This window comes from Phyllobates terribilis, unplaced genomic scaffold, assembly GCF_046119375.1.
Source record: "Phyllobates terribilis strain yellow unplaced genomic scaffold, ASM4611937v1 Scaffold_12__6_contigs__length_324123572, whole genome shotgun sequence".
Classification (NCBI taxonomy): domain Eukaryota; kingdom Metazoa; phylum Chordata; class Amphibia; order Anura; family Dendrobatidae; genus Phyllobates; species Phyllobates terribilis.
In genome coordinates this window covers 45,224,457-45,238,411 of record NW_027362772.1, presented here as the reverse complement: position 1 = coordinate 45,238,411, position 13,955 = coordinate 45,224,457, and the positions used below count along the sequence as shown (strand labels likewise).

General features: G+C 48.6%; 1 protein-coding gene across 2 annotated transcripts in view; it reads right to left on the bottom strand.

The window, feature by feature from the left end:
* LOC141172015 (sulfotransferase 2B1-like) overlaps positions 1 to 13,955 on the bottom strand; it is a 292,410-nt gene that overhangs the window by 176,125 nt on the left and 102,330 nt on the right. The window contains exons 1-2 of one of the 2 annotated variants that reach the window (XM_073655787.1): positions 4,332 to 4,353; positions 3,949 to 4,090 (exon numbers count right to left, since the gene is read on the bottom strand). In XM_073655787.1, coding sequence (XP_073511888.1) covers positions 3,949 to 4,084 — 136 coding nt within the window. In that variant the 5' untranslated portion in view covers positions 4,085 to 4,090; positions 4,332 to 4,353. Of the gene's footprint in view, positions 1 to 3,948; positions 4,091 to 4,331; positions 4,354 to 13,955 lie in introns of those variants that run through there. The other variant, XM_073655786.1, reaches the window with a different exon arrangement.

Genomic DNA, 13,955 nt, shown 5'->3' with positions numbered 1-13,955 from the left:
CTCTCGTTACCCTTATGAAAAAAAAAAAATTGGTTCTGAAGTAAACATTTTTGTGAAAAAAAGTTAAATGTTCATTTTTTCCTTCCACATTACTTCAGTTCTGGTGAAGCACGTGAAGAGTTAATAAACTTCTTGAATGTGGTTTTTAGCACCTTGAGGGATGCAGTTTTTAGAATGGTGTCACTTTTGGGTATTTTCTGTCATAAAGGCCCCTCAAATTCACTTCAAATGTGATGTGGTTCCTAAAAAATTGGTTTTGTAAATTTTGTTGGAAAAATGAGAAATCGCTGGTCAACTTTTAACCCTTGGAACTTCTGAACAAAATAAATGTTGGTTCCAAAATTGTTCTGATGTAAGGTAGACTTGTGGGAAATGTTGTTTATTAACTATTTTGTGTGACATATCTCTCTGATTTAAGGGCATGAAAATTAAAATTTTAAAATTGCAAAATTTTCGCCAAATTTCGGTGTTTTATAATTAAATTCAAGTGATATCGAAGAAATTTTACCACTATCACGAAGTACAACATATCATGAAAAAACTATCTCGAATCAGTGGGATCTGTTGAAGAGTTCCAGAGTAATTAACTCATAAAGTGGCAATGGTAAGAATTGTAAAAATTGGCTTGATCATTAAGTGCATAATTGGCTCCATCCTTAAGGAGTTAAATGACACAATAAGTCGCAATGAAACAGTACACAACTACAAAAAAGATACATGGAAGAAGCCAATTATAACTCAGAAATGCATTTTCTTACTTGTAAATCACCTGTGATAGATATTTTTGCAATGAGGATGTACAGAGAGTATTGACATCAATAGCTATATTTGGAATGAAATGACTGAAACGAAGAAAAACTCAAAACTTTATACAATGATCCTGACTGTTAGGGGTTGCTCACACTAGCGTATCAAAAAATTGGTCCCATTCTAATCCAGAAAAGTTGGACGAATGGAATCCGTACAGTTTACCTTTTGTCACGCGAAAGCAATGCGAGTTTGCAATTATTTTCTTGTCTTGTATATATAATATATAGATATTAAACATAATGGTTGCAGTGCCATGCAAAAGTATTCACTTCCTGGGTATTTTTCATGTTTTTCTACCTCACAACCTGGGATTCCACAGATTTTTTTGAGGGTTTGGATCAATTTGTGTAAATTTTTATTGTGAAGCAAACAAATAGGAAACATTATTAGAAAACTTCAGTGTGAATAACTATTCACCCCCATAAAGTCATTACTTTGTAGAGCCTCCTTTTGCAACAATTACAGCTGCAAGTTGCTTTGGATAAGTCTTCATGAGCTTTCCACACCTTGCAACTAGGATTTTTGTCCATTCCTCAAAACAGAACTGCTCCTGCTCCTTCAGGTTAGATAGTTTCCTCTGGTGAACAGCAATCTTCTAGTCTGACTACAGATTCTCAATTGGATTAAAGTCTTGCCTTTCACTAGACCAACCCCAAAACAATCACACATTTCCCCTTAAATCTCTGGAGTGTTGCTTTAGCAGTAGGCTTTTGGTCATTGTCTAGTTGGAAGGTGAACTTCCATCCCAGTCTCAAATCCCTGACAGACTGAAACAGGTTTTGCTCAAGAATATCCCTGTATTTTGCACCATCCATTTTCACTTTGACTTGGACCATTTTCCTTGTTCCTGCTGTTTAAAAAAATCCTCAAGGCTTGATGCTGCCACCACCATGTTTTTTCATTGTGAGGATGGTGTTCTTGGGGTGATGAGCTGGGTCTATTTTTTGTCCAACATAGTGTTTACCTTGGAGGCCAAAAACTTAAATTTCGGTCTCATCTGACCACAGCACCTTCCTCCATACATTTGGGGACTTTCCCACATGGGTTTTGGCAATCTCAAAATGAGCCTTACAATTTTTTTGTGCCAGTAAAGGGTTTTCTCTACCCACTTTTTCATAAAGGCCACCTTTATGGAGTATACAACTTATTGTGGTCATATGGACAGATACTCCAGTCTGTGCTTGGGAACTCTGCAGCTCCTTCAGGATTACTTTTGGTCTCTGCACTGCCTCTCTGATTAATGCTCTCCTTGCACAGACTGAATGTTTTGGTAGGTGGCCCTCTTTTGGTTGGTTTGTTGTGGTACCATATTCTTTCCATTTTATTATAATGGATTTGATGATGCTCCTGGTGATCATCAGAAATTGGAATCTTTTTTTAAAACTCAACCCCGACTTGTACAATTTTTCCCCTGACTTCTTTGGAGATCTCCTTGGTCTTCATGATATTGTTTGGTTAGTGGTGCCTCTTGCTTAATAATGTGGCAGCCTCTGTGGACTGTCAGATAATGTATGTACGTACACTGGCAAACTGACACTTAGATTGCACACAGGCGGACTTCCTTTCACTAAGCATGTGAATTTTGAAGGTAATTGCTTGCACCACAAAGTTTTAGTGGCTTTGTGGCAAAAGGGGTGAATACATATGCACATGACAATTTTTAGTTATTTGATCCCATAAATTTAATTTAAGCCTATATTTTTCTTACTTCACTTCACCAACTTAGACTGTTTAGTCTGATGCATCACACACAAATTGAATTGTTTTAAACACAGATTGTAATGTAACAAAATAGGTAAAAGCCAAGGGGGTGAATACCTTTGCAAGCCACTGTATATCTATTTAAAGAAAAGTTTTTTGTCCTGTCTTAAGAAACCACAAGTCACCTTTCAGAGATTTTATTAGTGACAGAAAAATATGAGTCGTAATCAGACTTCAATAAAAAGAAACAACTAAATGATTCTGAGAATATTTATCTCTCTGTGTATGGTGTGTTTAGCTGTGTGAAGTCAAGATGTCTTGGTTGTAATTAGATTCTCTAAGTGTTAATATTCCCATTATGGAGAGTGCCAAGTTAGTGTAGGCAGATTTATAGGTCATGCAATTTTCCTTGGAAATTTATATATGCAAATGGCCTCATCAGAAAGGAAGGAGACTGGAACTTAGAGTTCCTGATGTCTTTCTCTCTGAAGAGGCTATTTGCATTTCACTGTTATTACACCCACACAAAAACAGGTTTTAATCAGTTGTAAAACATGAATGCTACCCATTCAAAACAATTATAAATTTTGGGTCTGACGCCTTTATTAAATGATCCATTTGATGTTTTTAACTTTTGATCAACACTAATTGTCTTTGTCATTGGCCCGATAATTTTGCCATCTTTTTACCATTGTTTTTTATAATTGAGATAATTTTACCCACATAGCAGCACTGTTTTTCTCACTTTGCTGTCTCATCTTCATAATCTCTCCCATTGTCCAAGTTAGGCTGCAAGATTTATTCCCCAAGTCAATGATTTAAAACAGGCTTGAACTGGCCCTCAGAGGAATATAAGAATTCTCTGGTAGGCCCCTGAGGGGTAGTGCTGATGAGCAGTTTTATTGCACTTGATTAGCTATATGCAGAAAAATCATCCAATCATTCAGTAAAAAAGCTAGCCAAATTTATATCACATAGAAGCAAAAGTAAATTTTCATACTAGGGTCAAGTCATTTCTGCATGCAGCTGAACAATGGGCCCCAAGAGTCAATGTTAGTGGTCGGTCCTAAGAGTCAATGTTATTGGTGGGCCCCAAGAGTCAATGTTATCGGTGGACCCCAAGAGTCAATGTTATTGGTGGGCCCCAAGAGTCAATGTTATTGGTGGGCCCCAAGAGTCAATGTTATTGGTGGGCCTTTTCAGCCCAGTCTGACACTTATTTTACATATTTGTGGAACTGCTGCCAAAGGCAGAAACAAACCATTGGCTTGTAACTAAAATACAATACCTTACTTAGTGCATAAAATATAGTAAAAGGAAAAAATAAAATAGAAAACATAAGAGAAAGTGTGAAAAAAAACACTGACAATACAGAAGAACCATGCTTTCTAAAATGAAATGATTTGTATATAAACTTTGAGTTTAATAATCTTTTACCTGATTTTGGATACGTTATATTATAGATGTCATCATCTCTAACTTGAAATTCATTTTCCGCAAACTCCAGATCTTCCAAAGAAGTTTCTTTGTTAAGGAAAAGGACTCCCTTGTATTCAATGTAAGGATCCGACATGTCTTACTTTAAAAGAAATAAAAAATGAGAGCTTGTACATCACAATAAGGTAATATACAAATTCAGAAATGCTTATCAGTGGAATATTGAAAAGAGACACAAAGTTCAAAGATCCAGAGTTCCTTTAACTTTTTAGTGTTTAGAATAGAAACTGTCACTTATTGTACCCTAACTTAGGTGCTATCGTCAGTTACTGGGTGTAACATACAAATATGATCATCATTTATCTGATGCACAATTCACTTACTGAGCACAAGAGGCTGGACTCCTAAAGTGGCTTCATTGTCAGGCACCATGAAGATATCAGCTGTCGAACTTGTGTGTTTTACTGCCATAAACAATATGGAAGGTTAATTTTCAGTCATTGTTTAAAAGTTTTCAGTTGCATGCATTGTGACTGCAGAATGTATAAAGGCATCTGTTCCTGAGGCACTTTGGAAATATCTATAACAAGCAGTAATGGAGGAATCTCAGGCTGTGTTGGGGCTGAGAGGGAATAAATAGCGTGATGCGCATTGCAGCAGAGTGCTGAATATATCTGACGTGCCCCCTGGGCCATATTCTTTAGGGGGAATATCCGGAGCCGGATCAGATGGGAGTTGTAGTCTTCCGAGTGGCTGTGACCCGGTCCGTGCCCAGGGTGTCAAACTCAGTTGTATGTGGCAGTCCTACAGATGTTATTAAGTTCTTTATTGTCGACTACGCCACCCATTGTATTGCGGTCACTATGGCCGCCGCTGCAGCAGGGTCCGCTGAGGCTGATGGTGTAGGTGCAGCTTTTGATGGTGTAACCCCCAACGGGTGGGGTATAGCCTCAGGGGGTCAGGTGCAGAGGATGGGGGTTGTGGTGGTGCAGCATAGATGTTAAAGGAAGACAGAGTCGGGTTGTGCAGTTTAGGGTATTTACTCACTGCTGATGTTCCGGTCACTCCAGCTTCAAGTGACCACCCGAGCCGTGCTGCGTCCACCAGGTCCTGGATCCAGCCAACCCCCAAGCGAGTCCGGAGCGTGACCCTGAGCTCTCCTTCTGTCCTTTCTCTGGCCGTCCCCACTAGTGATCCACCCAGGTCCAGCTCCCTCGGGCCTTCTGTTGGGACACCCTTGGCCTTGGGTTCCCTGACCCTCCACGTGGTATGCCTTCGGGGTGGATGTGGTGGGTGGCCATGGCAGACGCTGCCCACGGCCTCCGGTCTCTGGCTAGGGTGTGTTTTTGCCCCCACCAGCTTGGGTTCCGGTACCCTGATGCCAACTCTTCACCCGCTGATGGACTTTGGGTTCTCAGAGTTCCTTTTCTGTTTCCCCCTCTGGGTCTTTCTGACTTTCTCCTCTCTCTCTCTCTGGGTCTGCTCTGCTCCTCTTCCTCTGACTTCTCTGACAGACTGACTGACTGACTGACCCTGTTCTTTGATGGTGCCCACCTTATATACACCATCTATGTGTGAGCTCAGGTGACCAGCACCCAATGAGCTCCTATCTTTACCCAGGCTGCTCCCCCTATCTGCCCCTACACTACTTGGGATGTTCCACCCCCCTCCCACTCCAGCCAGGAACAGACTCGGTCGTACCTGCACATTTCTAAGTGGGAGTACCGTCGGTCTGCTCCTCGGAAATGGGATGTATGTAGTGCATGCAGCCTACCGAGCTCAGATCCACACTCCATCCTTACCCGGGAGTGGAATATCACACCTCTGGGTTGAGGTGCAATACCCCTGTAGCAGCCGAATCCTCAGGGTGCTACATATCCAATCTATGTGAGCCATAGATTCCAACCAGTGATGAGCGAGTGTAGCACCCTGAGGATTCGGCTGCTACAGGGGTATTACACCTCAAGCCAGAGGTGTGGTATTCCACTCCCGGGTAAGGATGGAGTGTGGAACTGAGCTCAGTAGGCTGCATGCACTACATACATCCCATTTCCGGGGGACAGACCAATGGTACTCCCACTAGAGAAATGTGCAGGTACGACAGTGTCTGTCCCTGGCTGGAGTGGGAGGGGGTGGAACATCCCAGTAGTGTAGGGGCAGATAGGGGGAGCAGTCTGGGTAATGCTAGGAGCTCATTGGGTGCTGGTCACCTGAGCTCACACATAGAGGGAGTATATAAGGTGGGAACCATCTTAGATCAGGGTCAGTCTGTCAGAGTTGAGTCAGAGAAGCAGAGCAGCTCAGCCAGCTCCAAGGCCAAAAGAGAGAGAGAGGAGAAAGAAGGACCCAGAGGGGGAGAAGAGGGAACTCCAAGAACCCAAAATTAGACCAGAGGGTGAAGAGTTGGCACAAGGGTACCGGATCCCAAGCTGGTGGAGGGCCCTAATCCTTAGCCAGAGACCGGAGGTCATGGGCAGGATCTGCCACGACCACCCACTAAATCCACCCGGAAGGCAAACCAAGAATAGGGTCAGGGAACCCAGAGACAAGGGTTTTACCAACAAGAGGCCCGAGGGAGCCGGACTTAGGTGGATCCCTGGTGGGGAAGGCCAGAGAGAAGGACAAGTCAGAAAGGGAGCTCAGGACCACGCTCCAGAATCACCTGGGGGTTGGCCGAGTCCAGGACCTGGTGGACGCAGCACGGCTCGGGTGGTCACTCAAGGCCGGAGTGACCAACACAAAAGCAGTAAGTAAAACCCTGAACTGCACAGCCCGACTCGGAGTCTTATTACCACTCTCACTGCACCACCACAACCACCACCCTCTACAAACTGACCCCCTGAGGCTATACCCCTCCCGTTGGGGTTTATACTACCTGAGCTGCACACACACCACCAGCCTCAGCGGACCCTGCTGCAGCGGCGGCCGTAGTGACCGCAAATCAACGGGTGGCGTAGTCGACACTAAAGAACATCCAGTAACATCTGTAGGACTGCCACACACTGAGCTTGACACCCAGGGCACGGACCGGGTCACCGCCACTCGGAGACTACAACCCCCATCTGATCCGGCTCCGGGTATCCCCCAAACAACACTGGCCCAGGGGGCGCGTCAACTTTGGCGTAGTCGGCAGGATTACGTGCCCGCAACAACCGGGTACTGCGTGCCTGAAGAAAAGTTCACCGTTACCTTAAAAAGAAGTCTCCCGCCGGTTCCGGAGGGTCCCCGCCAACGGACCCCATCACAGGTCGTTTCCCGCCGGTTGTCTGCCATTTGCAGCTTTTTCCCGCCATCCATGGAGTTTCCCGCCACTGGGAGACGATTCCCGCCATTTCCAAAGATTTCCCGCCTTGGAAGAGCGGACGCCATTATGGGCGTGCCAGAGGGTGGCAAGAGGCCACCTCCCATCGTGGGCCAGGTCGAAGAATGGCGCCAAAAGCGGAAACCGCGCCCACCAACAGAGACTGTGATGCTGGAAGTGTCCATCAGCGTAAGAGAACTGCCCCTGGAACTGACAATCACAAAGTTGCCCCGGGACCACCCTCAATGTGGGCGGAGACAGAACAAGAGAGCAAAGATGGGTGTCGCCTGGAGCAGTCTGGAGAGAGCGCACCCGGAGACAAGAAGTCTGGAGAGGAGTCCAGAGAAAGCCTACCCGGAGATGGAGGGAGAGTCAGCCAGCACCGACCCAGTGGTCAGGAGCCTGCTGCAAGCAACAACCCCACTAGGCCTAGTGGAGGTCCTGGCACAGCTCCCCCGAGACCGGGAGTGTGCACAGACTGCGCTGGAGGGCCTCGCACGGAGGATGGCCCGGGTGCAGCGAGAGACGTTGGCGGAGTGGAGCTGAGAGATGGCCCAGCAGACCGGAACCCGTCAGCGGAGCACGCCACCCGAGACGAGGAGACAGACCGCCTCTGAGGATGGTGCAGGAGGACTCAAGGCCGGAGACGGCGCCGAGAAGGGAGCTGAACGAATGGAGGCAGGTAAAGGGGACGTCTCTACCCCGAGCCGGGAAACCGTGTACCTGCCCCAGCTCCCCGTCGCAGAGCCCGAAATTCCCCCTGCCGTGCCCGTCGCTGCATCGTCACCACCGCAGACTAGGCCTCAACCGGAACCCGCGGCCGCGACCCCTGTGACGTCACGCGCTTCGACCCTGAGCGCGGCAAAGCAGGAAATACCATCAGCCTGGTCGCAAGGCCTAGTACCCCCGGGCGCCGCCATTCCAACAGCGCCCCCTACCTCCGCGGAGCCACCAGCCTGGTCGCAGGGCCGAGTAACCACGGGCGCCGCCGTTCTTACGGTGCCCTTTTCCTTTAGCGTGCCCCAAGCCTGGTCGCAAGGCCTGGTCAACCCGGGCGCCGCTACCACCACAGCGCCCATAACACCTAAAGTACCGCACCTGGGTGAGGACCTGTTCGCCCAGCATATGTGCCCGGATGGGCAGCCCTTCATATGGCCACCGGAGTTTCACCATCCCCGACTCCGGAAAGAAAGACCCCTAGATGAACCCCTGATTCCGGTTCCGAAGCCCGTCAGGAGGACCCAGCCCCCGCTAGAGGAGGCACAGTTTGAGTGGGACCCCACCGGAGGAGACCTCATGGGGTTCACTCAGGAGACTCGGGCGGCCGCAGCGGAGCATGCAGAGTTCTGCCGCCAGCAGCTCGAGGTCTTCGAGAAGGAGCGGAGAGAGAGGCGCGTCCGGGAACAGCAAGCACAGATAAGGAGCGCGGAGCAGAAGAGCCGGACCAGGAGGAACCCCTGTGCAGCTCATGGTCCCCGTACCACCGGGACTGTGATTAAATTCAACCTGCAGCATGGGTGGGGCTTCATAAAAGACCATCATACCCCCGGCGACGTCTTTGTCACACGCAGAGACGTAGAAAGTCATCTGCCGGAGGGACACAGAGGTCGTGACCTGTACGTAGGGGACGAGGTCACCTTCACCCGGCACAAGTGTGCCAAAGGACCCTACGCCCTCCATGTACATCGCCTGACGGAGGAGGAGCTGCGGTGTGAGGAGGAGCAGGAGGACCCGGACGGGTCTAAATCCAAAGAAGGAGCAGGAGGACGCCGTCGTTAAAGTACGGTAAAGAGACTGTAAATAGTTACCCATCGGGGTACAGTGAACTGTTGCTGCTTTAAATAAGTCCCCGTTGGGAGAAGAGTGAACTGTTAACCCGTGTGTCCCTATTCCCATTACCTGGCCGAGGACTGAGAGCGGCCATATTTCCCTTGTATATAGTTGCGCTTCCTAAGGCGCCCCCTACCGGTTTTATAGTAAACTGTTGTTTTTCTTAAAGAGACTGTCGCGCTTTTCCCGGTCACAAGTTGCACCGTGGCCGGAGGAGCAAGAGTGTTTACAAGGACGTTATTTATGAAGAGTTTTTATGAAAAGTTTTATGTGATGTTTTATATGTTTATGTTTATGAAAAAAAAAATTGTATGTTTTGGATGTTTTTATATCTTACAGCCCGAGGACGTGCTGTGATTTACCAGGGGGGAATGTAGCACCCTGAGGATTCGGCTGCTACAGGGGTATTACACCTCAAGCCAGAGGTGTGGTATTCCACTCCCGGGTAAGGATGGAGTGTGGAACTGAGCTCAGTAGGCTGCATGCACTACATACATCCCATTTCCGGGGGACAGACCAATGGTACTCCCACTAGAGAAATGTGCAGGTACGACAGTGTCTGTCCCTGGCTGGAGTGGGAGGGGGGTGGAACATCCCAGTAGTGTAGGGGCAGATAGGGGGAGCAGTCTGGGTAATGCTAGGAGCTCATTGGGTGCTGGTCACCTGAGCTCACACATAGAGGGAGTATATAAGGTGGGAACCATCTTAGATCAGGGTCAGTCTGTCAGAGTTGAGTCAGAGAAGCAGAGCAGCTCAGCCAGCTCCAAGGCCAAAAGAGAGAGAGAGGAGAAAGAAGGACCCAGAGGGGGAGAAGAGGGAACTCCAAGAACCCAAAATTAGACCAGAGGGTGAAGAGTTGGCACAAGGGTACCGGATCCCAAGCTTGTGGAGGGCCCTAATCCTTAGCCAGAGACCGGAGGTCGTGGGCAGGATCTGCCACGACCACCCACTAAATCCACCCGGAAGGCAAACCAAGAATAGGGTCAGGGAACCCAGAGACAAGGGTTTTACCAACAAGAGGCCCGAGGGAGCCGGACTTAAGTGGATCCCTGGTGGGGAAGGCCAGAGAGAAGGACAAGTCAGAAAGGGAGCTCAGGACCACGCTCCAGAATCACCTGGGGGTTGGCCGAGTCCAGGACCTGGTGGACGCAGCACGGCTCGGGTGGTCACTCAAGGCCGGAGTGACCAACACAAAAGCAGTAAGTAAAACCCTGAACTGCACAGCCCGACTCGGAGTCTTATTACCACTCTCACTGCACCACCACAACCACCACCCTCTACAAACTGACCCCCTGAGGCTATACCCCTCCCGTTGGGGGTTATACTACCTGAGCTGCACACACACCACCAGCCTCAGCGGACCCTGCTGCAGCGGCGGCCGTAGTGACCGCAAATCAACGGGTGGCGTAGTCGACACTAAAGAACATCCAGTAACATCTGTAGGACTGCCACACACTGAGCTTGACACCCTGGGCACGGACCAGGTCACCGCCACTCGGAGACTACAACCCCCATCTGATCCGGCTCCGGGTATCCCCCAAACAACACTGGCCCAGGGGGCGCGTCACGAGCATACTTGCAAGTACTCGGTACTCGATCGAGCATCTCAGTACTCGAGATGCTCAGAGCTTGCCAAGTACTTGCGAGATGCTCGGGTGGGAGCTCGCATTACCTTCCTGCATGTTTGGTGCTCTTTACAGAGCCAATGAACATGCAGGGATTGCCTACCGCTCACTGTAATGCCACAGCCATGTTGGTTGTGACATTACAGTAATTGGCTGGCCACACAGCATCATCAGATCTATATCAGACCTGGCGTCACTGTGCTAGTCAGTCTACTCCTCAATCATACAGTGTAGGGAGAGGTGCTGCTGAGCTAGGGAGAGATTTGCTTGTTTATTAGGTAGTGTATGTAGAACAGAAGTATATTACACATATCCATCTCAACAAACACTCCTTCTGAGGACTAATCCATCTGCAGAGATATCAGGCAGGCAGGGTATATAGACAGGCAGGCAGTGTATTTAGCTGACTGCAGTGCATATAGCAAAAGAGGCTGCATTCCAGATCTGTCTGCTGCTGCTGTTAGACATTTCTAGACATATGCCCAGGTCTCATGGGCCAGGAATAATTTTTTTTTATCTTAATCCTCATTATTTGCTTAAAAAGCAATCCAGAAAACACCGTTTTTCTGCGCCATTTGCTTGTTGGCAGTGCAGAATACAGCCAGGTCCTTTCCATATGACAGTGCTAAAAATGCAGCTATTTAAAACTGTGTTTTCTTCGTCACACGGATCACATATACATTGTCAGAAAATACTGCCATTTCTGGCCTCCATTAAAAAAAAATTTCAGTGTGTCAGCAAAGTTTTTGACACTGGTTTGCTGTTCAAAATAGTTACCTACAGGCCAGATATTTAAAACTGTGGTTTCTCCGTCACATGGATCACATATAACTTTGCTCCAAATTCAGCCATTTGTAGTGAACGTGGAAGATATCGTCCTCCATTTAAAATGGGCAAGGCGCGTGGCAAGGAACTGGACGTGATGGTGAATGCAGAGGCAGAGGTTGTGGGTAAGCTGAAATTGTGCCACAGCACACATTTTCTTGCCTGACCTTCCCGTCAAAATTCCTAGGGGACCGCAGCACACCACTATTGAACCCAGAGCAGTATCAAAAGGTTGTTGGTTGGATAGCGGATAATGTTTCCAGTCACTTTGCCACCAACACCACCATCCTGTCTTCCACACGGTTAAGTTTCAGTAGCCGTGAGTCTGGACTGCATATTCCTGACCCTGATCCTCCTTCCTCCCACCGTGCCGAGTGCCCGGAAACAACTGATCCCACACTGGGACACTCCGAAGAGCTGTTCACTTTCCATTTATAGATTCGGGCCTCTTGCCCAGTCCATTTGAAGTTGGGCAAGAGGAGATCACATGTAGCGATGCCCAAATATTTCAGCAGCCATGATCACACGAACACGACAGTGGGAAAGTGTCACAAGATGTGGACGATGATGAGACACAATTGTCAGAGAGTCAGGAGGAGGACCAGGGTGCGGAAGTGGAGGACGAGGTGGTGGATGATATAGTAACTGACCCAACCTGGCACGAAGACATGCAGAGCGAGGAGAACAACACACAGGAGGAGGGAGGCAGAGCTCCCCACCAGGCAGGAAGAAGCAGTGTAGTGGCTGCAGCCAGAAGGCAAGCAACCATTCCCTGTACCACCATGAAGGAAGTTGCCAGTACTACTGTTAGGTCTTCCCGAGACTGGTTATTTTTTAAAGACTCTGCCAATAACCCCAAAAAGGCCATTTGCACCACCTGCAAGGCCAGCATCAGCAGGGGTGTCAAAACTACCAGCCTGACCACCACCAGCATGATCAGGCACATGGCAGCAAAGCACAAAGCACTTGACTTTGTGGGCCAAACCCCTGGGTCCAGGAACAGTGTCTGCGGGTGTCATAACTGCTTCTTCCGCTGTTGTGCAAGTAAGCGAATCCCCTGTCCATGGTGCATGCGAAGATACCTCCTGCCCTGCACCTGTCATTGCACACTCTCAAGTAACAGCATCAGTAAGCACGTCCTTGTCCCAGCGCAGCGTTAAGTTGTCCATACCCCAGTCCTTGGAACTCAAGCGCAAATACGCATCCAATGCCCCACAGGCCACATTACTAAATCCCACATTTCATGACTGCTTGTGCTCGAAATGTTGCCTTTTAGGCTAGTGGAGATGGCAGGATTCTGCAACCTGATGGTGGCGGTATTCGGTCCCCAGCCGCCACTATTTCTCCCAGTGGGCTGACCCCACATTACACAAAGACGTGACCCAAAACATTAGCCGTGTCCTCAACAACACATTTACAGGGAAAGTCCACATAACCACGGACGCATGGACAAGTGCTTGTGGGCAGGGATGGTACATCTTGCTGACGTCACACTGGGTTAACATAGTGGAAGCCGGGACCCAGTCGGACCTTGGGACGGAACACGTCCTCCCGATGCCAAGGATTGCGGGCCCTAGGTCAATCAGGGTTGACCCCACAGTCTAGAGCTCCTGCACCTGATCCTCCTCAGCCTCCTCCTCCTCTTCAACCTCCATCTCCGAAATGACCACATCAGTCACAAGTTGGAAGCACTGCAGCACTCCCTCAGCCAAGCGACAACAGGCTGGGCTGAAGCAAATATGCTTAGGTGACAAACCGCACAATGCTGAAGAGTTGTGAACAGCTCTGAAAGAGCAGGCAGATCTGTGGCTCACACCGCAGAACCTACAGCCAGGTATGGTCATGTGTGACAATGGCCGGAACCTGGTGGCGGCTCTGAGGCGAGGCGAGCTCACACATGTACCATGCCTGGCCCATGTGCTTAACATCATGGTTCAGCAGTTTGTTAAAGTACGCTGCTTGTGTGCCCATTTTAGAAAGTCACCTACAGCTTCCGCCGCCCTTGCCGTGTTTCAGCAGCATTTGCAGCTTCCGGCTCACAGACTGGTGTGTGATGTCCCCACGTGTTAGAACCCTACACTGCAGATGTTGGGAAGGATTTGTGAACAGAAGAGGGCAGTTGTTGAGTACCAGCATTAACAAGGCCATCGGTATTCAGTTCACACTCCACACATAAGACCTCAGGAGTGGACATTGATGTCAGGCATATGTACCATCCTCCAAAACTTTGAGGACTCCATCAAGATGGTGAGCGGTGATGACGCCAAAATTAGCATCACCATCCCACTTCTCTGTCTTCTGAAATGCTCTCTGCTCACAATCAAAGAGGATGCATTGCAGGTGGGGCACAATGAGATGGAGAAAGGAACCATACAGGGTGATTACACACAGCCCAGCCTCATCTCCTCCCAACGTGGATTGGGTGA